The 26,171-nt window shown below is 40.2% G+C and overlaps 2 protein-coding genes across 9 annotated transcripts in view; both read left to right on the top strand.

Moving 5' to 3' along the window:
* The first annotated feature begins 130 nt into the window (after window positions 1-130).
* Window positions 131-18,674, top strand: INPP5K (inositol polyphosphate-5-phosphatase K). Of its 6 annotated transcripts, none has more exons than XM_074889944.1 (13): window positions 131-338; window positions 2,905-3,012; window positions 3,697-3,805; window positions 6,973-7,089; window positions 7,400-7,572; window positions 9,128-9,239; window positions 9,809-9,918; window positions 10,530-10,556; window positions 12,300-12,492; window positions 12,741-12,878; window positions 13,400-13,483; window positions 14,739-14,843; window positions 15,937-18,674. In XM_074889944.1, the coding sequence occupies exons 1-13, from the start codon at window positions 292-294 to the stop codon at window positions 16,033-16,035; spliced, it is 1,422 nt and encodes a 473-aa protein (XP_074746045.1). In that variant the 5' UTR covers window positions 131-291; the 3' UTR covers window positions 16,036-18,674. The 6 variants fall into 6 exon arrangements, with proteins under 6 accessions (XP_074746045.1, XP_074746044.1, XP_074746046.1 ...); XM_074889943.1 differs by having other exon boundaries at window positions 7,355-7,572; XM_074889940.1 differs by lacking the exon at window positions 131-338 and adding an exon at window positions 357-2,686.
* Window positions 18,675-21,918: 3,244 nt separating this feature from the next.
* MYO1C (myosin IC) overlaps window positions 21,919-26,171 on the top strand; it is a 58,437-nt gene continuing 54,184 nt past the window's right edge. The window contains exon 1 of one of the 3 annotated variants that reach the window (XM_074889936.1): window positions 21,919-22,105. In XM_074889936.1, the coding sequence (XP_074746037.1) occupies window positions 22,031-22,105 (75 nt within the window). In that variant the 5' untranslated portion in view covers window positions 21,919-22,030. Of the gene's footprint in view, window positions 22,106-24,559; window positions 24,621-25,296; window positions 25,316-26,171 lie in introns of those variants that run through there. The other 2 variants (XM_074889937.1, XM_074889938.1) reach the window with 2 other exon arrangements.

Genomic DNA, 26,171 nt, shown 5'->3' with positions numbered 1-26,171 from the left:
CGAAGGGGTGGGGGCGGGTGGCAAAGGTGCTGCGCCTGCACGCGCCGCCGCGGTCCTCCCGCCCGCCTGGGGGCGCCCTCCCGCGCCGCCCTCCTCCCTCAGCCCTTCCCGCCCCCGACCCGCCGGCCAATGGGGCGGGGCGCTGCCGGCGCGTCGCGGCTGAGGGGAGCGAAGAGGCCGCGGGCCGCGCCGGGTGAGGCCAGGCAAGGCCGGGCGAGTCGGGGCCGGGCCGGGGCCTCTGCTGTCCCCCTGCTGTCCCCTTCGCAGCGCTTCCCGACTAGAACCCTGGGGATGGAGCCGGCGGGCCCGGCGCACCGCGGTGCCGTGAGGGAGCTGAGGTGAGCGGTTGGGGGTGGAGGGGCGGCTCGGCGTGAGGCGCGGGTCTGAGGGCGGCTTTGCCGAGGACGGGAGAAAAGTGGCTCAGTCGTTACGTAATTAACTCAGAATTAGCGAAACTTGTGTTTCTGCTTATTAACAGGGAGTTACACTAATTGGCGATGTTACGTAGTCATAGGAAATAGAGAAGAAAAGCTGATTTTCTGATTTGGAAGCGTCGCTACTGAAGTCGTTTCAGGGAGGCTTATTGAGTATTGTTCGGGTCCTTAGGACTTTCCCGAGACCTACTTACATTTAACGAGGGCAAGATTTACCGCGCTTGCTATTAATATATCTAGTCTCTCAAATTTGTTGCTTTTTGTGGAGGAGGGAACTTGAATGAGTCTTTGGTTTCTGCTTTTACGGTGTTTTCGCGATGTGTCTTCTGTGGTGATAAGTTGCGGTGTCTTGCACTGTGGGCTTGGTTCACTAGAGAAATCTACTGAAAGGGTGGTTAAGTAGCTGTCTATAACAGGAAAATTTAAAAAAACCCAATCCAACGAACACTTAACACTTGCTCAAAGATCTTAAAAGTCATGGCAGTGTTATAAATACTACGTCCCTAAAAAATTCTCAGCTATTGAATCATTTCAGGAGTTAGTGATGCTAAATGATGTCTTCAGTAGTTTGCTTGTATTTAGGAATGTTTGTAGGAGGCGTACTGGAGACTGTACTCTAGTGGTACTGAAAGCTTCCAGAATAGTTTGAGCAGTGTCCTCCTCCCTTTGGTAAAGGCTGTCTTTGTGGCATCAGATGAAAATTGGTGTCACTCTAGTTTTCCCTGCTTGCTGTGGGCAGTACTTGTACGGCCTTGTGAAGTAGTCGGAGCATCAGCAGACCTTCGGGACTGCATAATGCTGTAGGTTATTTGCTTTGCAGATGCACGTACATTCCTCACTTTTAAGTTTTTCCTGCAGACATGGTCATAACCTGCAGTGAAACTGAATTGTTGAGGATGTTCTTGAAATTTTTACAAGTATTATTTCCTTTGGTGTAAATGCTAGCACTGCAGTCTTTCCTGTGTTCTTATCAGTAGTGTGGATACTGGGCACTTTGAGGAATTTAATTTCTGTCAGTCATGACTGATGACTTCAATATTATTTCAGTTTTGTTTAATCAGATAATTGTCTTAAGAATTAGTAACTGGAGAGTGTTCCCAAGTGATACATCTCTGATGCCAGAATTAGATCTGCAGCATACATACCCTTTTCTCTTTTTTTTTTAATAGCTTTTGGCTGACTTCAGTGTAGTCTTACAGAGAGAAACTATTGGTGAGAGAAATTACGGATCATTTTAGTCTGGTATGCAAGGTCACTTTCCAGCTCTTTCATATACATTGTGTGTCACCTTCAGCAGGCAGTTGATTGGGGATAAAAATACGGCCCTAACAATGGGTGTACTGGTGGGATTCACTAACTGTCAGTGTTTATAAGGTCCTTATAGGACCCTAAAATGAATGGAAAATTAACAGCCTGTTATTTTTTAAGTCTGTCTGACCTGTAATGAGACTGACAGTAAAATAAATCCCTTTTTAGAAGCTCTGATATTGAAATTACCGTCTTGCAAAGAAACAATAGGCAAGTCCTATGACACGTAACTGTTTCTGACAGTGCTCGAGGAGCAGCAGCTTTGCTTAGTTTTGGTCAAAACGGTGGTTTTGTGTGTTTGGGAGCTGGAGATTATGTTCCTACTAGCCTACAGATAGAGGCACATGATTGATTCAAATCAACAATAAATTCTTTTAAATCTTGAGCTTATAGAATTAACCACATTAAATCTATTATGAAGAAACAATTCACTGTGTGAGGTAGGATGGGATTGCAGCTTTTGTAACAACCCAGTGAATGTGGTGGTAACGCTACAGGTTTTTTCAGCGTTGCTGCATCTACATTTGTCCTTTTGTGTTGCTGAAGCAATGCTGAATTTCCAACAAGTGAAAATTTGATCTGGAAGACCCTTAGCCATCTGTTTCGTTTATACTTAGGATTTTAATGGGCTAGTCCTTCAGAGTGTAGTTATTCTTGTCTTTTGAGCAAATGGCATCCTTCAGTAGTGAAGATGCATTTCAAGATTCATCAGCCCTCTCCCTAAACGATGTGGAAAGCCTGCACAGCTTCCGCAGCCGGTCTGCAAGTTTCAGCAGCACGGGGTCCAGTGGCCGCTTGCAGCTCCGTCAGCGAGTAGCCCAGCTTATGGCTTGTGTAGAGGACATCAGCTCGGATGATGAAATTCATGAAGAAGTGTCTCGCACGCTAGATGAAGCTTTCCGTATCTGGGGGAAAAAGCTGAAGGATAAGTGGCAAGAATTCAGGTTTTGTTCCCTCTAATTGATTGGTTTTGTGGTGGTGGTGGGGTTTCTTTTTAATGCTAGCTAATAAATAGATTTCTGATTGATGAAAAGTGACAGAAAATTTTTGTTTTCTCTAGACAGAAATTCTGTGGGGAAATTAGATGCTCTTAAGGTTGGTTACCTGTTGACGTTTCAATTTTAGCATTGGTTTTGTGTGACTTTCGTTTGTTTGTTTGTAGACTACACTTAGTTACCTGGAATGTGGGCACAGCTTCTCCACCTCCTGATGTCACTAGTTTACTTCAGCTCAATTCACTGGGCCCAACTGTGGATATGTATGTTATAGGGTACGTATATATTAACGAACTTGCTTTGTAAGTTTATTGCAAAACTGCGAAGTCTCAACAGCTTACTGTCTGTTTTGGGAGGACTGTGCCATGTGAATCACTGCCTAGGAGATGGTTTAACATTATTGCTAACAGAAGGTGAAGACTAGAGTTAGTGACTTAGAACAGAGATGATTTCTAGCAAGAGAATCTTCTTTCTGCTGTTGTTTTGTGACAAAATACAGAATATCTTTTTGCTAAACATACAAAAAGTTGTTGGCTGCAGTTTTCTTTGTTGACGCATAGAGGCATATTCATTTTGATATGAAAGTTATCCAAAATTCAGCGTGTTTTAAAGAAGTTAGTGCAAGCTTATTAGGCACAATCTGACATCATGTTTTCCAAACTTTCTAGAAATTTTAAAGACCTGATAATAGGTTATTTGTCATAACATATCTTGAGTCTAGCATTGTCTTAAGCTCTGTCTTCAGGTTTATATAAGCTCCTTTAACTTTGCTTTTCTCAGTGTTAGATGTTAGACCTGTGGATGGGTTAAATTGCTTGTAAATGAGAAACTGAACAGCAAGAAATTTCTGACTTACGCTGAGAGAGGTCTGTTAGGATGTTGTGGTCTGTATTCTGCAAAGGTTATATGAATTCTGACAAAACCAAGTGATACAGTGTGAGTAATCTTGATCTATTCAGCTTACAGGAGGTGAACTCAAGAATCACAAATTTTCTGTCCGACTTGGCATTTGATGATCCATGGAGCATTTTTTTCATGACTGTATTGTCCCCATTGGGATATATCAAGGTAATTGTTTACATCTCTTAAGTGTCACAGCAGTGAAGGAAAATGTCTTCCTCAGCTCCATTCAGATTTTTTTTTCCCCTCAAACTCTCCATAAAAGATAAGTTGATGCTGTTTTTTGCATGTGTCAGTCACTTCCGTAGGTATACATATGTTAAAGTGATTCTTCATCACACTTGCGTTTTGCTGGTTTGCTGATAAAGGCAATTTTATTTTTTCTCAATAATAATGTCCTTAATTTTAGCAGTAAAAATTGGACATATGTTTTTTCATTTCTCATTTGGAGTAGCTGGGCAGTTCTGATGCTTTTGCAGCTCAGATGACAAACAGCAAGAAGTTGTTCAGATATACTGGCAGTGTCCCGTGTAAGTGCTGCAGAACCGGGTAATGAATAAAAAAATACTCCTGTTGTAGTAAGAGTACATTCTCAAGGAACAGAGTAATGAAGATTATTTAAAATTAAATGTAATGTAAGCTTGTACTCGACAGCATATTTCTTGTGGCCACAATATCTCTATCTTGTTTGTAGAAAATTTTTTTGCTCTGTGCAATACTGGGGAACTGTATTGTGATGCTTCTAATGTAGTCTGCTTAAGTACTTGCTTTCACTGTAAATATCCCAAGCAATGGCTGTGATTTTGGTTAAGATTGGTAAGGTTTGTTTCTTTTTTTTTTTTTCCAACTTGTTTGCAGGTGAAAATAAATTGTATATATGTAAACCAGTATTTTAGTGGGTATATATATTTTTCTGAGGACTTTATTTTTGTTTGAAGACTTAGAACGTTGTATGGTAGTTTTAAGTGACAAGGTTTTTTGTAATATCTGGGCCATAAGATCAGCTAAAGTACTAGCTCTTTTAATAATGCAAGCAATAAACGTAGGATGTCCTGAATTTCTCTAATAAAGAGATGCTAAAAGCCTTTTGAATGTTGCATTGGTTTTCTAAACCAAGCATTATTTCAGGGTGATTTTGCTGAGATGATTGTGTTATGTGCATGCTAATCAGACTCAGTAGTTGTGCCATTCTTTTAACCATAGCTAAACAAAACAAAGGACCCATTGGGAATTACAAAAAGGAAGAAAAAACATTGTTCATTCTAGTGTAAGTCATTGCTGATGAACGTTCAAAATTTGTCTGTGGGCTGACATTCAGGCCCTGTATACAGACAGTTAAAAAGAATTCCGAGTGGTATGCATGGTTGCTTTTGAGTTCTAATTTATAAATGTGGCACTTTGGACACACTAATGAATGGATGCTGCCACCTAATGGTTTTCAGCAGGACTTGATTAGCTCTAATAATAAGATGGGACTGTCAGGCCACGTCAAAATCAAAACAGGCAGTGAGGAGAGCTTCTGCTGGGAATTTGGCTGAGAAGGGGAGGAACAATTACCCCTTCTTTGCTGACCTGTGACAAGGTTGGGTGTGGAGGGGTAGTTGTCATTCTTGGGGCATTCTGTCCCTTCCCTAACAGGGTCCAGTTTCAGAGTGTTAAGTTGGTTGGGGTCAGTCAGTTCTTTCACCATAAACAGAATCATGTCCCCTCTATGAAGGGTTTTTGCTTGATTTGGCAGTATGTATTGGTGGGACGTGGATGCACAGGAGGCATCCACTGTGTTTTGGTGTTCCAAGACCTACAGAGAGAAGAGGTTTCATACAGATCTTGAGAAGCGTCTGGGGACTGGCCCACAGCGGCATGAAATGTAGCAAATAATAAAGGGACTGAAAGATCTTGGTATCTCATGACATAATTATGGAAAGGAGAATAGTGGTTACACAGAATGTCTGATCAGATAGAAATATTTATGCATCATCTAGATATGAATATTTACGCATCAGCTTTAAACTGACAGAGGGCAGATTTAGATTAGATGTAAGGAAGAAATTCTTCCCTGTGAGGATGGTGAGGCCCTGGCACAGGTTGCCCAGAGAAGCTGTGGCTGCCCCCTCCCTGGAAGGGTTCAAGGCCAGGTTGGACGGGGCTTTGGGCAACCTGGGCTAGTGGAAGGTGTCCCTGCCCATGGTGGGGTGGTTGGGACTAGATGATCTTTAAGGTCCCTTTCAACCCAAACCATCCTGTGATTCTGTCTGGTAATTGAGATCCATTATTTCAGTATACTGCGTAGTATTTTGTTGGGTTCAAGAATGTTAACGTATATTCTGAAATCATTCAATTGTGTAGATGTGGAGGCAAAGAAAGGAGCAATTCTGTTTTAAATTTTGGGCTGGCATGTACTTCCTCAGCAGTTGTACAGTCAGTGTATTCTTAGTATCAGATTTTATTCTTAGGATTTAGATTTTATTCTAATGTTGTCTTTCTCTAAGTTCGTCCAGCATAAAATTGAACTATAGTTAGTATATTTCAATGTCTGTATTTTAAATTGAAGCATTATCATTAAAACAAACACAAGGAATTTTGTGTTTCATGCCAGGAACACTGTAAAGTTCGTAAATTTTTAATGAAGAACATCTTCATTAGACTACTTCCACACATACACAAAAAGCAAACCACAAAAAAAGTCCAGTATCTTAAAGCTTAAACAGTGTCTTACCTGCTCCCTAAGTATCTTTGGAAGTGTTTGGTAAATCAGCTTTTACAGGCTTGCGGGCAAGAGTTACTGCTGTTAGCAGCTCATTGTTTTTGCAAATGCCTAGGAGTAACTGCTGTGCTTTTTAGGCATTTTAATGGCATCTAGAATGATTAGTTATATGCTAAAGGATGTTGCAGTTTGAAAAACTTGCTCCTGTTGGCGGACTTGTAGGTGTGCACTGTTAAGAATATAAGTGAAAAATCAAGGGTTTGGTTCTTCATGAATAAGATGCTTAAAGGTAGAAACAAGAGACTGGTGAGGCAGAAGAAATGTCTTTAAAGATGTTTGGACAAATACACATGTTTTGAGGTCAACTTCAGATTTGTAACGTTACAACTAATCTTAATTAGTTGAGAGATTCATCAAAATTGTTTATAAGCAAGTCTACCGTAAGAATGCGTTCTTTACAGCCCTGAAATGCGTCTGCGTTTACTGTGTCACAGTATTGAAGCCAGGCTTGGCAAGGGACTTGCATGACTTCAGCTATTTGTTCTTCACCTAAAAGCTCCTATAAACTAGACCCCAGGAATTCCAGATACCTCCCTGGAAATGACCGTGGCCCCTCTCGTATCTCTTCCAGCTCTCCTCCGTTCGCATGCAGGGGTTACTGCTTCTGCTCTTTGTGAAGCACGTCCACCTGCCTTTCATACGGGACATTCATACCCACTACACACGCACGGGCCTGTATGGATACTGGGTAAGGAAGGCCTGGTTGCCTTGGTTACGCTTATGGTGGGGTGTGCCTCTAAATGGTTTCATGGTGGGAGAGAGGATATATGGTTTACTTAAAAATTAATAAACTGACAAGCAGTGAGACCTCCCTCGTTTGAACCTTGTATGCACAGGCCATAACTTTACCAGTTTATTAGCTGATACGCAACAACTTCTGTAGGAAGAAATTGTATTAGTTTAAATAGCAAGATTTAGAACTGTATAGGTGGTGGTAACAGTTATGTTTGCAGGTGTTGACTGCAGTTTCAGAGAATGTTGTGCATCTTTCGTACCAGGGGAACAAAGGAGGAGTCACCGTTCGCATGTCCCTCTATGGTCATACAGTTTGTTTCATGAACTGCCACTTGCCAGCTCACATGGAGAATACAGAGCAGCGACTGGATGACTTCGAGAAAATTCTGGAAATGCAGTTTGAAGGAGAGAATATTCCAAGTACCTTGGATCACGAGTGAGTTGGTCAGACCCTATTCTCTCTGTATTCTTTTTATCTGTTGCATGGTAAATTCATGCACTGAAGAGTTTGGGTTTTGGAGTTTTCATCCATCATTTTTATTTCAAATGTGTTTTCAGCCTTGACCCTGGATCCTGGGAGGAAAAGCTAACCTGAAAGATGGAAGTCTATTTTGCAAGACTGTTCTCTTCCAGTCTTGAATTACATTAAATTTGTTAGCATATGTACTGCACATGTGATGTGCTGGAGAGCTTTGGAAGCTAAAGCCCGTTTATACCAAAAATCCTTTAGATTGCTATTAAATGTTTATCTTCCTTGATTTTTTGAGGAGATTTGTGTTATGTTTTGGGCTGGTTTTATTCCTGTTGAAGTTTTAGAATCTGGCTAAGGGCTTCTCAGCCTTTAAAACCTTGATCAATGATTTCTGTAGCTATATGAATTACACTTCCCTCAGGTGTCTCACAAAAAAAAAAAAACAAAACCAAAAAAACACCACCAAAACCTGATTTGGGCCACTAATTGAGCTCTTGTTCCTTAATTCTGCAGGAATTATTTCTATGTTCCATTGTTTCCATGTGCTGGAGTCTAAAGATGGTAGTAGAACCATTTAAAACAGGGTTGAGAAAAACATTTTAGTTTGGTAATTTATTTTTTTTATATATACCTGTAGAACTGCCAGGATAGATAAATCTGGAATAGATATGTAATATCACTTTAATTGTTAATGAATTCATTAAAATTAGGTAAAAATGTAGGACACGTGAATTTCAGAATTATTACTTTTCTTGCCTTAGTATAAGTGTTTGATATTTCAATTTTATGTTTTTCATTTTCTCGATTACATGCATGGGCATGTACCAAATCACTTGCTGTCATCTTCTAAGAAGAAATTACAAATGGCATTAGAAGAAAAGTTTTGTTTCCCTAAGATCAAGTTTGGAGTATCCGCCCCTGAACAAAACCTTGAAAGTAGGGATTTTCAAAGAGAAGTTAATTTACTTAAAAACTGGCTTTCCTGTTGTTTAAAACATTGCTGATGATGCACTCCAGTGCTTCGTAACAATAACTTTCTTTGCTAATAACTATAGAACACCTGGTATGTATCCCTGCTTTCCCAAGGCACCAAACCAGAGCTCTGAGTTAGTGGATTAACATAACCAGCTGGTGTATAGGTCATTAATTTTGTGAATTATTTTACCTACTGTTAAAATTTAATTCTAAATGTGTCTCTAATAGAGATGTAAGTCATTAGGAGACTCAGGAGAAGTTAATACCCAGGCAATAATGAGCAAGTGGCAAGAATGCAACAGACTTCATTTACTATTTCAATTTCTTTACATTTTTTGTTTAGCAGCAGGTTATCCCTGTGTAATCTTATCTGCAACTACTTAATGTCTGTGTTTAAACTGTTCAGATTAAGTAATATAAGTGATTAGAACACCTCATTAGTGTAATGCTTTATATTCTATTGAATTCTTCCCTTGTGTTAATGGATTCCTATAAATCTTCCTTGTTTTTTTGCCTCCCCCCCCCTTCTTTTTTTTTTTTTAAGCGTTCTCTTCTGTTTTGGAGATCTAAACTTCCGGATAGCAGATTATGGCATACATTTTGTCCGAGAATCAATAAATAACAAGCGTTACAATCTGCTGTGGGAAAAGGACCAGGTATGTTGTCTTACTCTGTTTGGAGAGTTTAGTTGGTTGGTTTGTTTTTAATGCATACAAACACAACACGGTAGTTAACATTACCTCTTGAGTTTCTAATTACTATTAAAGAGCACAAATTCAGAGTAGTCATGAGGTGGGACAGATCTAGCTGTTCACTCTCTCACTTCGCAGTCAGAAGCCCCAATGAATTGTGAACTTTTTCTGCTTTTGTTTACTTTCTTACTCATTTACAGTGCTCATGTTTGAAGCTTTCTTTGAACTTCACGGCTTGTGAATTGTTCCTCACCTTCATTTCTCTTCCTTTTTTCCTCCCCTAAGAATTATATTTGAGAGAAGCTTATTCTGGAATTTGTTTTGAGTAGAACTGCTGCAAAACTTTTAAAGAGATCGTGTCAAGAGTTCTGGCGGTAACCAAGAGGCACTCCTGAATTTACCTTTCCAAATATGTTGTGCTGACTGAGAAGTTGAATTCTTCTTGGAAGACGCTTTCTCATCTCCATTTCCAGTTGCCCTTTAAGCTCTGATTTTTAAACATAATCTTTAAAAGTTACTTTTTAATTCTGCAGTTAAATATGGCAAAAAAGAAGGAACCATTTCTTCAGGAATTCATAGAGGGTCCTCTGCAGTTTAAACCCACCTACAAGTTTGACCTTTATTCGGATGTATATGATACAAGGTAAAAGCATAATAAGATGAGTTTAGACATGGAATATTAGAGTGAATGCGGTGTTTGACTAAATATCACTTTCATAAGCAAACTTGAGTTTCCTGAATGTACTGGTTAACTGGGGCTATTGAGCTATTCTGTTAGACTCATTCAGTGTATTCACATTTATTCACTGAATAAAAGAGTATTTCTGGCTGAAGAAGCCCGAGTCTGCTGATTGCGTGAGGGAAGTAGTGAAGCAACCCAACTTTCTTTGTGCAAAGACTAGATTAACAGAATAAATTGGCGCTTGTTTAAGCCACTTCTTTTTAGTTCTTTAATACTAAAAGTGTCTATTGGTTGTCAGAAATGAGCAAAAGGAAAAGAGTAATTGTCTGCAATTTTTGTTTTCCTTCTCTGCTTAAGCATTTCATTAGATATTGCTGGTATTTGAAAATAAATGTAATAAACGTGTCTTTATAAATTATTTTAAGTTGAAAATGGAGTAGCTTAAGTTTCCAGTGTTTTTCTCTGACACTTTTTTCCTCTGTTTGTTGTTAAGTATTAGTCTTATGTTTCAACAGAAGGATAAGTTCTTGTCCAAACAGGGGTTTTGTACTGATATTTTTCTTTACTTCCAGAGAGCAGAAGTCCCTGTTTTGGTTTAAGTAAGACGAGAACTTTTTGGATTTCATAGATTTGTAAATATTTCAGAATCAAAACAATGCTCCTTCCTGAGCTTTTGATTTGATTTTTGTGAAATATTTGAAAATCAGATAACAGCTGATTTTCTTCAGGGATTTTCTGAACCTGTCTGAAAGCTGTAGTGTTATCTACTCTGCTGTGCACTTAATATTGGAAGTTTATTCATTTGGCTCCAAAGACATTTTTGCTCCCTACTTGAGTGTGAAGAGACATAATGGGAAATCCAGTGAACAAAAAATACTTACAATAATCCAAGCCTAGACATTGTAAGAATGATTCACAGCCTAATAGTCTGTACTGGCTCATGTAAAGAACAAAAAGTATGCTTGCTCATACTGTGTGCGTTCTGCTGTTGTTAGAGCTAGCAGAGGTATTTTGGTCACATGGAGGGTGATCAGTAGACCTCAAGGCAAGCCCCCCTGAAAAGTGTGCTTTATGTGAAGCACATAGTATTTTGTTATCTTTGATACTTTTTCAGTGTGGATTTTGAGGTTTTGTTTCCTATCTAATATGCCGTTTTCTGTAAAATAGTGAGTGTATTAACTTAAGCTGTTCTTTCGGTATTTTCTTGCACAGCAGAGCAGACCTATGGCAGCTCATAAAGATTTCTGTCGGTTTATATAATTACTGAAGTAAGTGGGATATGGCCCCTTAGTCATTTAAAATCTTTCCACCTTATTAAAGGTGAGTCAGGCTTGTATATGGGAAGGGGTAAAACAACAGTATGTTGAATATTGAACTAAATGGCATTTCCAGTTTCTGATGATTTTGATATTCAAAGTTATTAAACTGACAGTTTTCCTTGCACATCCTGCTCATTAACTTTTATAATCCAATCCAGTCCATTCTAATTCCCCTTCCATAGGGTATGATCTTTTCTCCATTTCAATTTGAAGTGATACATCCATACAGAGAGTTGCTGTTAAGTCTTCCTCCACACCTCCACCCTTCTTCTCCACAGAGAGAACCACGAAAGGCTCATGTCTTCTGTTGTTACTGATATGGTATAAAAGGAAACTCTGATTTACAATTACAGTTTAATCTATAGCACAGTTGCAGGTTGCAGACACAACTTTCTTGATTATGGAATTTTTAAAGCCTTTTGTTATGAGACAGCAATAGCTTGCAAACTTGAAATGCAGGCTAGTACAATTTAGAGGAACTTTAAATAAAGCATTACTGTGTCACCTGTGAGTAGTATAAGCTACCTAAGTTTGTCCGTTTTTTGTTGTAAAAAGAAACTTGTTCTCAAATGTTTTGAATAATTTCAAACATCATTCAGACTCTTCCTACATCTTCCTTAAGTTTATATGCCCCATTTCTCAGAATAACTGTGCATTTGAAGCTTGGGGAAGTTGCTGTATTATCTCAATGTTATTGCATGTTTTTATGGAGTATTTTAGGAGAAAGTATCATTTCCTGTATGAAGCCAACTAACCCACTGAAATGCCCTTCTCCCCTTCATTTTACTCCTCTTTCAGAAACCTATGAAATTTACCTGTGGTAAATGGCATTGAGTTCAAACGAAGGAAACCTGGCTTGTAAAGCGTATTGAACAGAGCTGTAAAATGAAGCTTGTATGTGATTGCCTTCTTTTATTAATGTGTGTCTGACAGTCTTTGAACTTTGAGTAGATTTTGCACGGTATTATTAGCTTTTGGCAACTGTTTCTCTTCGCATTTCACTTTTATCTTACGCTTTTGCAGTGAGAAGAAAAGAAAGCCAGCATGGACTGATAGAATTCTTTGGAGAGTGAAAAATCTCTGCCAGCATGCATCAAAAGAAGACAAATTCACTGAAGAGGAACAGACAATTTCTGTTACTTTGAATAACTATATCAGTCACATGAGCTATGGCATCAGCGATCACAAACCTGTTACAGGAACTTTTGGGCTTGAGGTGCTGTCCCAGTTATGTTGTTAAGAATAACTTTGTTTTACTAAGTGTTGCCTTACAGAAGCTGGTTTTCTAAACTTTGTAAGTCATAATCTCTGTTTCGTTCTGATTGTAGTAAAGGCAGAAAATTGCTTTCAGGTTATTTCCATTCAGTTAAGAGTCCCACAGCAGGTGTGGCAGAGAATCACTTGAAAAGAATAACTGAAAGAATGACAGACTTGACTGACTTTAAATTCTGTTCTTTTGTCTAGTTGAAGCCTCTTCTATCACATCCTCTGGTCACGCTGAATCCTGAGGGTGAGTGGAGCGCGGAACATGATGTTGTAATCAGCTACTCTGCAGCACCTGAGCTCCCAAGCAGTGCTTGGGACTGGATTGGACTCTTCAAGGTAATGTTAGTGCATCATGGCTCTTTAATGAAGATGGTGAGTATGACTGGAGGAGGTAGTTGATAGTCTTTTGTGATAGGACATTGTGATTCTTGCTAGTGCAAAACTCTCTGAAATAGTGGTGTATTCTTGATTGCCATCAGTTTCAGTATGCTGACAGTTCAGTTGCATAGCATGTGAGCTCTTTCGCACCCTTGAAATTCTCTGCAAAGATAATGTGGTGATTTATTTAAGTAAAATGGTGCAGAAGCTGTGAAGAGGAATTGTCCTCCCCCAATGCCTGCACTTCAGAAGATTTATACAGCAGAGAGAACAAAAATAAAAGTCAGTGGAAGGATGAGAGAACAGAGCACTTGCACCCTCTCAGAAACAAAAGATTTGTGCAAAATGTTTTGATCCTAAAAGTGAAATGTTTTAATTACTTCAGTGAAGTAGTAAACATCTCTCATAACTTTGAGTTTTCCATGTAGTGTCTTTTTTGCTCCTTTCAGGAGGCTGATGGTTTGCATCTTTCTTTGCAGGTGGCTTTCAGGCATGTGAATGACTATGTTACTTATGCTTGGGTAGAAGATGATGAAATTTCTTCTAACAAAGACAGTAAACAAGTAAGCCAGTTGTATTTCTTTCTAATGTAGTTTCCCATAGAGTAGCATTCAAGGTCTATTTGTTCCATATCCCCTTCCTCTTATGGGGGGGTATCCTCTTTCCCAATGAAAGCTAATTGGGAGCGATATTATTGTTTAAAATCCTTCTTGCTAATTCTTACTAATTTTCAGGAAGTCTAGCATACTGTCTTAGGTGTGATCATATTGCTTAAGGGAATTGCTGAAAAAGCAATTTATTCCTGTAGTGACTTTTGATTGTACCAAAAACTACTGTCATTTTATATTTTTGTCCCATTTCTGCCACTGAAATAAGTGGCCATTTTTTAATGTGATTGTCATAAAGTTATTGCGTGATTTTTTTTTTTTTTTTTTTTTTTTTTTTTTTCACTACAGTTGTAAGTACCTAATGTTACTAACACAGTTCCAGGTATCTAACACAGCTACAGATGAGGGTTTCTTAGACTTTTCTTCATTTTGGCTATTGAGTATTTTGGTCCCTGTTTAAAAACTGCTGTCTGTTACATAGCTTCCTAATAGTGATTACCTGAAGTGTTTTCAAATGAACAAACCAACCTTATTTTGAGTACAAATGACCTGTTTCCAGAGGTATTTGTCTGAACAAACAGAAATTCAAATGTAATTTTGGAGACACAGTGAGTGCAAGGATGGATGAGATTTTCCAGACAACAATGGAAAGCAGTTATTTCTTGATAAAGATTTTGTAAGTTAGCATCAAGTTTGCAGCAAGAGCCCAAATTGTATCAATATTCTGAATATCAAAATTTCTCTGATACCATGGTTTCCTATCACTGAGCTTAGAAATCTAAGCACTATGAACGTTGTTTTAGCAGGATACTGTGGGCTGCAGCTTAGGAACCATTGGGTCTTTAGGTTGGTACAGACCTGAGGTGGTGGGTTTGCTCTGCTGTTTTGTGGAACAGCTTATTGCAGTTCATCTCCCTCCCTGCTGTTTGTGTGGCCTTGCCCCTTCCCTTACAACTCCAGGTTTCTTCTCACTTCTTGCTGAACCAAGTCAGCTTGCACACAAGGTGAAAGATATTAACTTTTCCTCCCTGAGTTAGTTTCCAGATAGTTTCATGAGTTATTTCTGTCCTGATCCTTTTTAGTTTATGCTTTACAACTTGCTTATAAATAGTAAATACTGATTTACTGTCCTGAATGGCAGAGACTGCTGTTTTGTAAGCTTCTTTCTCTGTGGAAATTGCCCATTGCCTATTCTTATTCTTGTTGACAGGTTTACATGAGTGCTGCAGAAATACCTGATATGGGAGGAGAATTTTTGCTTTGTTATTATAGCAATAATTTGCAGTCAATAGTTGGTATCAGCCAGCCTTTTCAGGTAATATATTTGGAAGCTTTATTTAATGTCGATGTGATTTTTATGTCTTTTGCTTTCATATGTGTCTGAACGTAGGTGTGTGCAGCTGTGTTAATCCTGGGGGAAGTGGCAGCAGAAGTAATTGCAAAAAGGATATGTGCTGGCTAACATCCCATAAAAAAATTTGCTGATATGTTAAAAGACTCTGAGTAGCTATTATGGCAACACATTGTTGTAATGAAATAAGACAGGTTTCTTTCGGCTTTCATTTTTGGAACTCCAGGCTCTGTCACTTAGGTCTCTAGTTTCTGTAAAGATGAGAACTCAAATAAACTTAAATGCTGCCAAGTTTCTGACAGATTGTAAGTGAACTCTTCGTGTTCCATTCTGTGGTAGATTTGCACAGAAGTGCTTCCTGTATATTTAGTCACTTGAATTTGGGAAAGACAAGGAGCTGGAACTCAAGTTATTTAACAGGCTGCTTTGTTTAATTTCTGAAAGGATGACTTACCCTGCACAGACTAGATGAAGTGACTGAGCGTTGCTTCTTCTACACAAGCATTTTTTGCCAAAATCATTATGTTTGTGCATAATTTTCCATGCTGTAATGGCTGTTCTAATGTGTTGTAGAATAGTTAAAATGGAAGTTCTCCATTGTTGTTGAATGAAGGGGTTTTAGAAGACTGTGAAACTCTATTGTCTTAGGGGATACACTAATGAAAGTTGCTGGGCTGGCTGGTATATCTCACTGATACTGTTCATAATTTTCTTTCTATGTTGGTGAGAAACATTGCAGAGTCTAGTATTTCACTTGTCTCTTGAGTGTAAGATCTACCACAGACTCTGCAGGATGATTATCAGTTGTATGTGGATACAACACGCCATATGCCTTTCTTTTTGCATGACACTTAATGCTTTGGTATCAGTCTAGTGGGTTTTTTACTAGATTTTTTTTTTTTTTTTTAATTCATAATTGCTGCATAGATGCATCACTTTCAGTGTTCTCAGTTCCTATCAAGTATGTAAGACATCTTTTTATAATGGTGTATTGATAGTATAGAGCAACACGGTGTTTCTGAATGTGTTAATTTATTAACTGCTGTCTGTCTTCTAGATTCAGCCTAACAGAACGTTAATAGGAAAGGATCTGACACAGGAAGAGAACAGTTGGATGCAGAAACCTGACAATCTGGAATCGCATGATGAGTTCTGAAGGCAGAAAGGGCATTTAGTGGTCCTGGTTCAGGAGTTAGATGATTCTTTATGTCTTAGTGATTATAAGCTTTTACTCTTAGAAGATGGAGTAAGACAGTGCAACTAAGACAGGTAGGATTGTTCAGAAACTTTGTAAGCTCACAGAAGATAATTTATTGTGGAAACATATTTTTATTGTTACAGGGAGAGTAACTCTCTTGCACTGGATGAGAACTGTAAAAATAGCACCTAATGAATGCTGTATGTTTTAAGGTGATAGACATTTCTAATATAATGATTTAACCTAAGTAAATCGCGATCTGTAATAAATTTTTAGGCTTTCTCCTTTTTTGTAGAGGATATTTTATTTACAATATTTACTATGCTGTAACCACTTAATCATTGATTTTCAGATTTTGAGTTTAAATGAAGTTATTTAAAAAATTATTTATTAGATACAGCTAGTTAGCTTGTTTTAAAATTTTATTTGACTTTCAAATGTAAGCTAATTACCTTTTGGGAAACAGATGTGGCAACAAGTCACATGAAAACAAAATCTTTGGAACGTGTAAATTCTCCTTTGGTAGTACATCATTCTTTTTCATGCCTTACTGATAACTGTTTGTAGGAGTTTCCATTTCTAGTTTTTCCAGATGCAGATGCATTTATCAAAACACACTTTTTCTGATTTTTTTTTTTTTAATTCTTCTTTTATAAAATGATTTATCAATTTGCCTATGCATTTCTCCCTCTGATTTAAAAAAGTAAAATAAAACTGCTTTTATGCTAGTCCCTGGCTGAGAGTTAACCAGGATCCCACGATTTCTGAAAGAAATTGCTTAAGTTGAGAAATGCTTTATCATAGGTGAGCAGACCAATAGCACTTGAAGCACTTGTTAGCAAAGAGCTAATGGTCATGTTCCTAACCCCGATTGTTTTTTGCTGTCATTGAGTTTAGAAAGCTAAATCCATATTTAAGTACTTCCCTGATACCATCTTGCCACGTAGTTGCTACACTTACTACAGAGACGATGGGAATTGTAAATGGGGAATTTCAGTGGAACAAGTTTTTTCTTATGGCATAATCTCTGCTACCAAAATTGTAAATCTCTTCAATTTAAACCAATTGGTCTGCAAAATTTCTGTTTTCTAGAGGTGCTTAGACCTACCTTAATGTATCCTGTACACTTGAGGATGGAGATGGAATAAGAAAGATCATGTACCTTTAAAAACCTCAAAGGTAGTTAGCTTCAGAAATGGTTTTGTTTCTTGATGAGGAAATGGAGATGTTTGGAAAGGTTTGGAAGAGGCACCAACATTCCACAGAATCTCAGACTGCGGTGCTGGAAAAGAGCACTCGTGAGTCTCCCATGTTCTAGATACGCAGCTTCGAGCTGCCTACTGTGTACGGTAAGTAGAGTTAGTTACTAATCACTGTCATGTTGACTGTGGATGGAAAAGAGAAAATTTGGTTCAAGTGAAAGAGCAAAGCGAAGGATGTTGGTGTGTTTATGTTGGAGTATTGCTTCAGAACAGAGTGAATTCCTTTTTGCTCTTTTTCTCAAAGCTTTAGCTTTCTCAAGATTCTTTTGAGATAAAAGGTTAAGACCTTGGTATGACATTTGTTTTGCAATGACTTGCTTATATCATTCACTGTATAAAGTCTGCGGTCCGGGTGTCTCTGTATACTGTGGAAACTATAACGTAGGTTAACTGGTTAGGTAGTTGCAGTGTGGGGTTTAAGAACACTTAGCTTCTGTAAATTTTAGTTAGTAGTACCTCAGCTTAATGCTTGGTGTTGGGAACTGTTTCCAGTTGTAAGTGGTGAGGGCAGGTTCAGAGGATACTGTGTTCATTGCACGGATTAAAACTGCCTTGAGGTTTACAGTTTGTACATTCCTGTTAGACTTTGGAACAAGAATAGAAACCGTTTTCACATTTGTACGTGTCTTACAAGAATTTGTTTTGCACTAAATCTTTCAGATATGTGACTTTTCATGGCAATTAGGGCATCAGACAAATCCCTACCGAATTGCAAAGAACTTTTGCAGTTCTTGAGTTGTGCTCTGTTTCTGATTTTACTTGTGGAACTGTATTACTGTACTCCATGCAAGGAGATTCTGTGGAGAGCTCAAGGAACAGTGGTCTTTGAATTCCAGACCACAGCTGGCGATTTGTTGTGGACCAAGATCCAGTTTCTTCTGATCAGGGTGCATCTGCTGTTCGTGAGCAGCTCAGAGGGGGAGCTATACAGCCGCTTTACATGGGCAAGAAACTCAAGATCCCTAATGTTGTATGAGAGCTGATAACCCTCTCGATCACTGGACACAGAAGCTGCATTTTGTAAACTAATCCTTTGAACCACAGGACTTCACTGAAAATGCCCACAGCAGCTGTGATTGAATCTGCTTGTGTGTTAGTAGGATGCTGCACAGAACTCTATACTTCTTTCTTGAGTATTATGCACACAGTGGCACTTTTGTATACTACTGTTACCTATGGTAGCTTTTCAAACTATTCCATGACCTGTAATGATGCAATTTCTGATGAAATTTATCTTTGATAAAGCACCTTTATTGGATGTTATAATCACTGGAAATGTTTTTATATTCAAGCGTTTTCATGTACCACTAAAATAAATCCTGGCAGTGAAGTGTCTACATGGCCTGTATTAATTTGAGAATGAACACGTTGGTTCAGGTGGGGAGGATTAATTTGTGCATGATAACCTTTCTCCAAGAAACTTTGCTCTTGTTTAATGCACTGATAGAACTATTTTAGAATGGAAGTATGTCAGTAATAACATACGCAGTAGGGCTTTGGACTGCAAAAGAATGGCGAGGACAAATGCTGTTTTTTCTTTTGGGCAAAGCACGTTAATTTTTTTTTTTCTATTTAAATGAATCCAGTATTAAATAGACTTCTGCTTTGGATTCTCTATCCCCTCTTCCCTGTTGAGGGAGGTTTTGATATTTTCCTTGTAAAAATGCTCGAGCCACTTCACATTGTTTTCTTAATTTTTAAGAACAGGTTCTTCTAATTACACTTTTTCAGTGAATTTTTTAGTGTGATTTGAGATGTCTTTTCTGTCTTTGTGAAAAATCTGCTGTTTTACTTCGTATTTTAAATTTTGTATGTTTTAATATAAATTTCCTATCAAGTAATTTCCATCTAAGGGTAACTTTTTGTAATTCCCTGCTGTTAGAGAATTTATTTTAAAATAGGAAATATGTCTTACCAAGGAACGTTGTCCCGTGTAGCCTTATTTAACTTCCATATATTTCTGATTCCTAGCTAACCTCAGGATGTGCAGTGTATCATTGCACACAGATAGTACAGCTCTGTGTAAACAGGAAATATTTCTAAGATGTCTTGCGTGTTTGTTAGACCCTAAAAATACGTTCTGATAAAGACTATTGTTTCTACTACCACTACTTCCTTCTCTGCTCTTGGACACTAACTGACACTCAGATGAACTTGTCTTAATTAATATACTGCAGTGGAAAGGCCAGCTGAACAATGCTTGAATTAGGTTTTCCTTGAGAGAGGAAACGATGCCTTTTTTGAGAACTCTGCATTACTAGCAGGAGTATTTCCGATGGCCCTATCTGTCCTTGGATATAGGGAGTCGCTATTTGAAAGTGATTGAAATGAGGCAGTTTCTTTTGTGATAACAAGATACAGAGATCACAGAAAGTTCCTCATACTCATCACTGCATGAATACCAAAGTTAATTAACTTTGTAACTCATGCATTAAGGAGATAATACCCTAGTTTCCTTATACGTGTTTTTTCTTTATACCAGCCGTGAAAGAGAATGGAGAAAGGGGTTTTGTGTAAAGATGGAAGTGTTTGAGGCCAGTTGTCTATGTGCACAGCTTGCTTTCTTTTATCTTTAGCTCTCTTTCGTCAGGCGCGCACCCAAACACCAGAGCGCTGTGTATACCCAGTAGTGCACAGTGTAAGCTGTTCTTTGTGTGCCTGCTTTGTTCAGCCAAGGCAGTGGCACTCGCCACCCGATGAATCTGTGCAGAACACTCTGAGTTACTCTGGAATCTGATCTGCTCGGGAGCTGTGCTGAACGTGTCTGCTCAATCGCTTCAACTTAAGAAGAGTCGTGTATCTGTGCGTGCGCATCCCACCTCCCTCTGTTACAGTGGAACTGTCATCTTCCCCTTACAAGGTCTCTGCAATTAAGAGTAAGAGCATCTCATATGTGCAGTCTAGAAAGTAGCAAGAGAACCTGTGTGGGAGCTTTTGAAGCACGGGTTGGAAGAATCATTGGAGGAAAAACAGTGAAGTCGGGGCAAGTATGAGATCTGAGAATACAAACTGCTGAGAGGAAGTGCAGAGGTGTGTGAGAAATTCAGAAAATAAGAATTTGCTAGCACCACAAAAAGAAGAATAATGTAGTAGCAAACATTTTAACTTGTTAACCGTAGTTTGACAGTTATCAAATACAGGCATCAGCCCTAGTCGGGAATGTTTCAGCATTGCTTAAAAAGTACAAGCTTTACTGTAACTGTGGTTTTAAAGTGTACTGCTTGGTCTCAGCAGAGACCACACTATGTTCCTCTCTTCTCTCATCCATTTTGTTCTCTCTTTTATATATTTTTTTTCCTCAGCCTCTTTCTACTATCTTTATCCTTTTCTTTTTCCCTCTTATTCTCACTTGTAGCCCATTTTCAGAAGTTTTTTTGCACATAATTCTGGTATCTACATCACAGAAATCATTCCAGTTAAACAGCCCTTGTGTTCTAGACTATTAATCTTTGTAATTTCTCTATATAGGAAGAGGAGATAAGATAGGCTGGGTATTGCTCCATATTACTGAGTAGGGCGGTTTTGTTTGGGGAAGTGAGAGTAATGTTTGGGGTTTTTTTTCAAATGTGATAAAATCTCTTTTTCAGTAGAACCCTATATTGGGAAGTAAGTGGTCAAGGAAACAATTGTTGGACTGAGACAATCTTGTATATAACAGCTAAGGGAAGTGTAACAATAATTCCAGATATGAAACATAGAACAGTGACAGGCCATTTCTTTTTTCAATTACTGAACGGAATGGTGTTCTCTGTATTTGCTCTTCAATGGGCAGGTGCTTGTTAATCTTAACTACTAAGTAATTTTTTTGACAAGCAGTATCATCTGGAATTGGTTTGTAGTAGAGTTGAAAGTTCAAATTCGGCTTTTCCAAGAAGATTGAAGGAATTGTCCCCTAACAGCAAGTCTTAAAATACCTGATACTTAGATTGATCTTTTTCCTCCCCAGTCACAGCCAGGATATTTGCATCTGTTGGGGGTGTATGGGGGGGTCATAGGTCTAGTACTGCATTAGTGGATGACGTGGCTGTAGTAAAGCTCTGTCGTTGCCCTTAAACCAGTGTTCACCAAATTATTTTTCTCATATTCATAGTAGGAATTTTTGGGCAGTAATGTGCAAGTTAATTTCCCTTGTCATGATTAGTTAGTTACTCAAAGCTTCAATTAATAATGATTTCGTTCTGCAGCAGTTTGAAGAAATTCCTGCAGTTACCATGGGAGCAATCAGTATTTTCTATTGCTCTATCTCTAAACCAAGTATCTTGGAGACAAAGATGAAGAATCTTTTCTATATAAAATCTCTCAGTAGATTTGTTAAAGGCTACTGCAGGATTGTTTCGTGCTAATACCTATGAAACAGCATCCGCAGTGACTTCTCGAAGTCCACTGAGACTAAAATGGAACAGCAACAAAGTTTGCGGCAATAAACATGAACATAAATTTAGGCTTCTTGGAACTGTCTTGACACATTGTAACTAGTGGAAACTAGTCTTGAACTTAATTGTTGTTTCAGCTCACACCTACACTTAGTATAAATACAGAGGTTCATCTCTTCCTCTCACAACAGGGCTCTGAACCAAAGATTGCAGTTAGTCAAGGTCTTCTCCCAGACTACTTGGAGTGTTCTGCTGCTGTGCATTGAAATCAGAACTATCCGTAAAGAATAGAAAGATTAACTGACTTACCTTGGAAAAATGGAACTGCAAATTGAATGTGTTCCTACAGGAGAAATCATCCGCGTGGTTAGCCGCAATGGAGAACGCAAGACTGTAAGCCTGCTTTTTATTGTTCTTTTTTCCCTTATGTTTGTTACATGATAACCAGCTTAGTCACCGTTGTTCTGAACTGTGAAATGCTAGTGCAAAAATACGAGGCTTCTGCAAGACTGGGTGGTCTTTGGAGTGACTGTAGCTGTGTTGTGAACAGTTTTCTCTCACTAGAATGAAATTAGTAGCAGTGAATGTTAACATTAAGTGACTGGGAGTTTAGCAAATTATCAGAGTGTATTTTCTGGAGAAGTACTTCAGTGTACCACGGTTGGTGTGAGTTGCAGTTGGTGTATTGGCCTGGCCGTATTCATTCGATCAGAATTCTGGAAGCACTTTCAAACAACAAAGGAAAGGGAAAGAGCTTTGAAGAGAGTATTTTGATCCTATTCAATATTGATTGTCTGTATCTCCCCTGGATTTGTGCCCTGAATGTTATGGGAAGGTTCACAGATCAAAAGTTCAGTGGTAGAGGACCATATTAACGGACTGTGATTAATGTCTCGAGGAACTGAGTATTCTGCTAACTTGTGACTTTTATTGAGCTGGGTTCAGGGTTTGTATGTAAGCAAATGGAAAATCCATGAGCTAATTATTTCTGGTTTGACATGTTAGATGTAAACAGTTAAAAAGACACAGAACTTCTCTAAGAATAATTTCAGTTTTCGGTACTTGGAATGAATGGCCAATCTGTGTGTTTTGCTTCAGAGTGATTTCTAACTGGATTTGTATACTTGCTAATTAAGAGTCTAAAGAGAAGGAACTGTGTAAAAACTGTCTTAATTCCTCCTTATGTTTAAATGTACCTAAATGCAACTGTGAATTTATAGCTCTCTGTCATAGGTAGTTATAAACTGTTGAACAGATCTTCAGCTCTGGTAGCAGATTGCCCTGGGCAGAGCCATCTTGTGCTGAGGTACATCTGTGCATGCTGCTCCAGTTTCCTCACATAGTCTTTCTAGTAAGTAATCTGAAACTCGATCTGAAAATTAGCTAAAACACTTACTGTGTGGGTTACACAACTGTTTGGAGGAGTCATTCTACTTCAGAAAAACCTGAGAGCTCTGCCTTGTCGGGAGATGAGAGGGTGGCAATTCTGGTATTCTTTGGTTTCCAATAAATGGTCCAGGAATGTTACTGACTTATTTGTAGTGACAGTAGAGGACACTGGCGGGACTGAATTGTCTTTCCCAGAGGGATCTGTTCCTTTAAACCTTACCCCGAATAGCATGTGCCAGGACCCTGGGGGAGACATCAGAGAGAGAAAAGCTATTAGTTCAGCTTTCTAAAAAGTTTTAAATACTCATTAACGGTCCATAAAACTGCAATTTGCTACTTTGAGAACAGCAGTCTGTGTTTGTCAAGTACTGTCGGTGCTGCAAGAACAGCCAGAGAAAAGCAGTTTCCGATGTGCTGTGCTTGAACAGAAGCTCAGGGTTGGAGAGACCAGGGTTGGTTAAACCGCCGCAGGAATGGAAAGGCAGAGCTTTACTGTTTCAGCTCCGTGCGCCTCGGTCTGTTAACGTTAAATCGTACGCAGAATTTCCTCCGGATCCAGACAGGTGCGGCTGCAACTGTCAGCACACGGGACGCGAACCGGTTCGGTCAAGCCGCTTCTTACCGCGGCGGGGGGTCCCGGGGCTGCGGGGCCCAGCGCTCCCCGCTCCTCCGGAGGCGGGTGGGGGGGAGCTCCCGGGCTGCGCGGCCGCGGCCCGCCCCGCGGAGCTGGCGGCAGGTGAGGGCGGAGGCAGGGCCGCGGCCTCCCCGCCCGCACCCCGCATGCCCGGCGCTCGGACATGCGCGGCGCGGGCTCCGCGGGCGGGAGGCGCCGGCGGAGCCGCCGCAGGGCCCCGAGCAGCGCGTCCCGGGAGGAGGAGGAGGAGGTGGGTGGGGGAGAGAGCAGGTGAGCGGGGCGGTGGTGGAGGGGGGGGGGGGAGCGGCGTGCCCGTGGTGGGGAGGGGGGGTGGGCAGGGCCGGGGACCGCGGCCGCCCCCCGCCGAAAGGCGCCGGGAGCTCGGCCGCATGGCCGCGGGCTGCCGGGAGCATGCTGCCGGCTCGGGAGGTGCCGGGGGGGGGGGCACCGGGGGCGGCACCGGACGGCGCCCCGGGGAGGGCGGGCAGCCGCGCCTCGGCCGTTCCCCGAAGTCAGCGACCTTCCCGGAAACTCTTAAAATGACCCTTTCACAGGAGCCGGCGTGTCTCCGGCAACCCGGGAGGGGTCCCTGTGTCGTGTGTCCCCCCCCCCCGTCTCTCCCCCCCCCCCCCCCCCCACTCCATAACGTTACCGAATGCGCTCCGGTAACGTTTCCCTGACCGTACCCCCCCATGCAGCGGGCTCCCCGCCAGGCTCCGGCCTGGGACGGGGCGAATCCCGCCGAGGCTGGCGGGGGCGGGGACGGGCTGCTCGGAGCTGAAACGCGGCCGGTGTGCCGGGGAGGTCCCGCCTTCCCCCCCCCCCAGAACGACACACACCGAACTTGTTCTGTACGTCCCTGTGCTGGCAGGTGCTTTACTGGGGGTACGTCCTGCTTGCGTTTATACTGGAATAATTCTTCCGTGTTTGCCGGTGCTTGCACAGGTGCCGAAAAGCACTTCGTGAAGAAATCTCGGTATTTTTAGTCCTCTCTTACAGGTGGAGATGTTGTCAAACACCTGCAACTTCTCCAGCGTAGACCACAGGTCTACACCCCCACTAAGGCTCAAGGGCCCCCATCTCTTGTGCTGCTTTCTATGCCAGTTTTTCGCTTTTCTGAGATACCTGGAGTTAATTGCTTTAAGTGGCAGTGATTTATGGAAGGAATCTGAATGTGCTGAATGAATGTCGTATTCTAGTAACTTGAACTTTCCGAGCAAGCTGGCTTGATCTGCATCCTCACATTTGGGAGGACTACAGAGGAAAAATGATTCTGAGATACAATACAGAGATTATTCTGGTATTTGTTCGTTCTGTGACACTTGCTTGAGGTGGAAGGCTTCTCTGGAACTACTTGGAGATGGCAGCTGCCTGGTTTTAGAAAGTGACAAAGGAGAAAATTTGCTTGGTTGGTGGGACAAGCCATGAAAGCAGAACCACATCTTAGAGTAACTGGGAAAAAAGGCGTTTTTCTTTCATCTCCTTTTGGAACAACAGACAATTACCAGTTGTCAGCACCTTTTCAAAACTTTCAGAAACTGCCTAAGGCTTACAGAACTGACGGGTTCTTAACTTTTACGGTAGGCCCTGATATGGCAACCACTGTCATAACACTTAAGTATTTTCAGTTTTGATACTGGATGTAATCCTGTGTTTTAGGGAGGGACTGTGTAAATATAAATCTTGTAGTCTGTTTTGCCTGGCAGAGACCAATGGAGTGCTAGACTGTATGCATGCTATCCTAATTTATCATGACATAAAGCATAGATTATTTTTTTTAAAGAAGAAAAAAAAGTCTGAATCATAATATACTGAGTGAGAGATCCCATGTGACTCAGGATGCAGAGTGTGTAATTTCTATTCTCTTTTGCATAACTAGTAAAGAAACTTGTAGTTTATGATGCATATACAGAATTTATAATGTCTGTAAGAGAAATTATAGAGAACCTGACAAAATTATTCAAGCTAGGTAGAAGACTTCTTTTTTTTTTAATTTGATCAAAGCCCACTGAAGGAAGGACAGTAAAAAACTGGGGGCCAAGAATGCTTAATAACAGGTTAAATATGGTGTTTCTTCTTACGAATATGTTCAAATTCTGTGGATGCCTTCATGCAAAGGTAAGATAGTTTTAGTCCTGTTCCAGTAGTATTCAGACATCTGGGATTTTTCTGTTTGTAGTGTTGTGTTGCTTGTAGGACCGAGCTTTACTGTGTTGAGAACTGCATGCTTTCTAGGAATGGTGCAAATTCCTCTGCCCCTGTCAAAATGGACAGTCTTCACCAAATGCAGGAGAAGCAAACCGCAGCAGCTGGCCGCAGTCACAGAGCAACGTATAAACTATAGCTCCTGTGTGTTTCAGCCCGTTGTGCCCCTCCCTTGCCCTGACAGTTTTGAATAGTTCCAGCATGCAAGATGTTGAGGATCACTGGGCACTT

Source organism: Strix uralensis, chromosome 20 (assembly GCF_047716275.1).
Source record: "Strix uralensis isolate ZFMK-TIS-50842 chromosome 20, bStrUra1, whole genome shotgun sequence".
Lineage (NCBI taxonomy): Eukaryota > Metazoa > Chordata > Aves > Strigiformes > Strigidae > Strix > Strix uralensis.
This window is presented reverse-complemented; position numbering and strand designations above follow the sequence as displayed.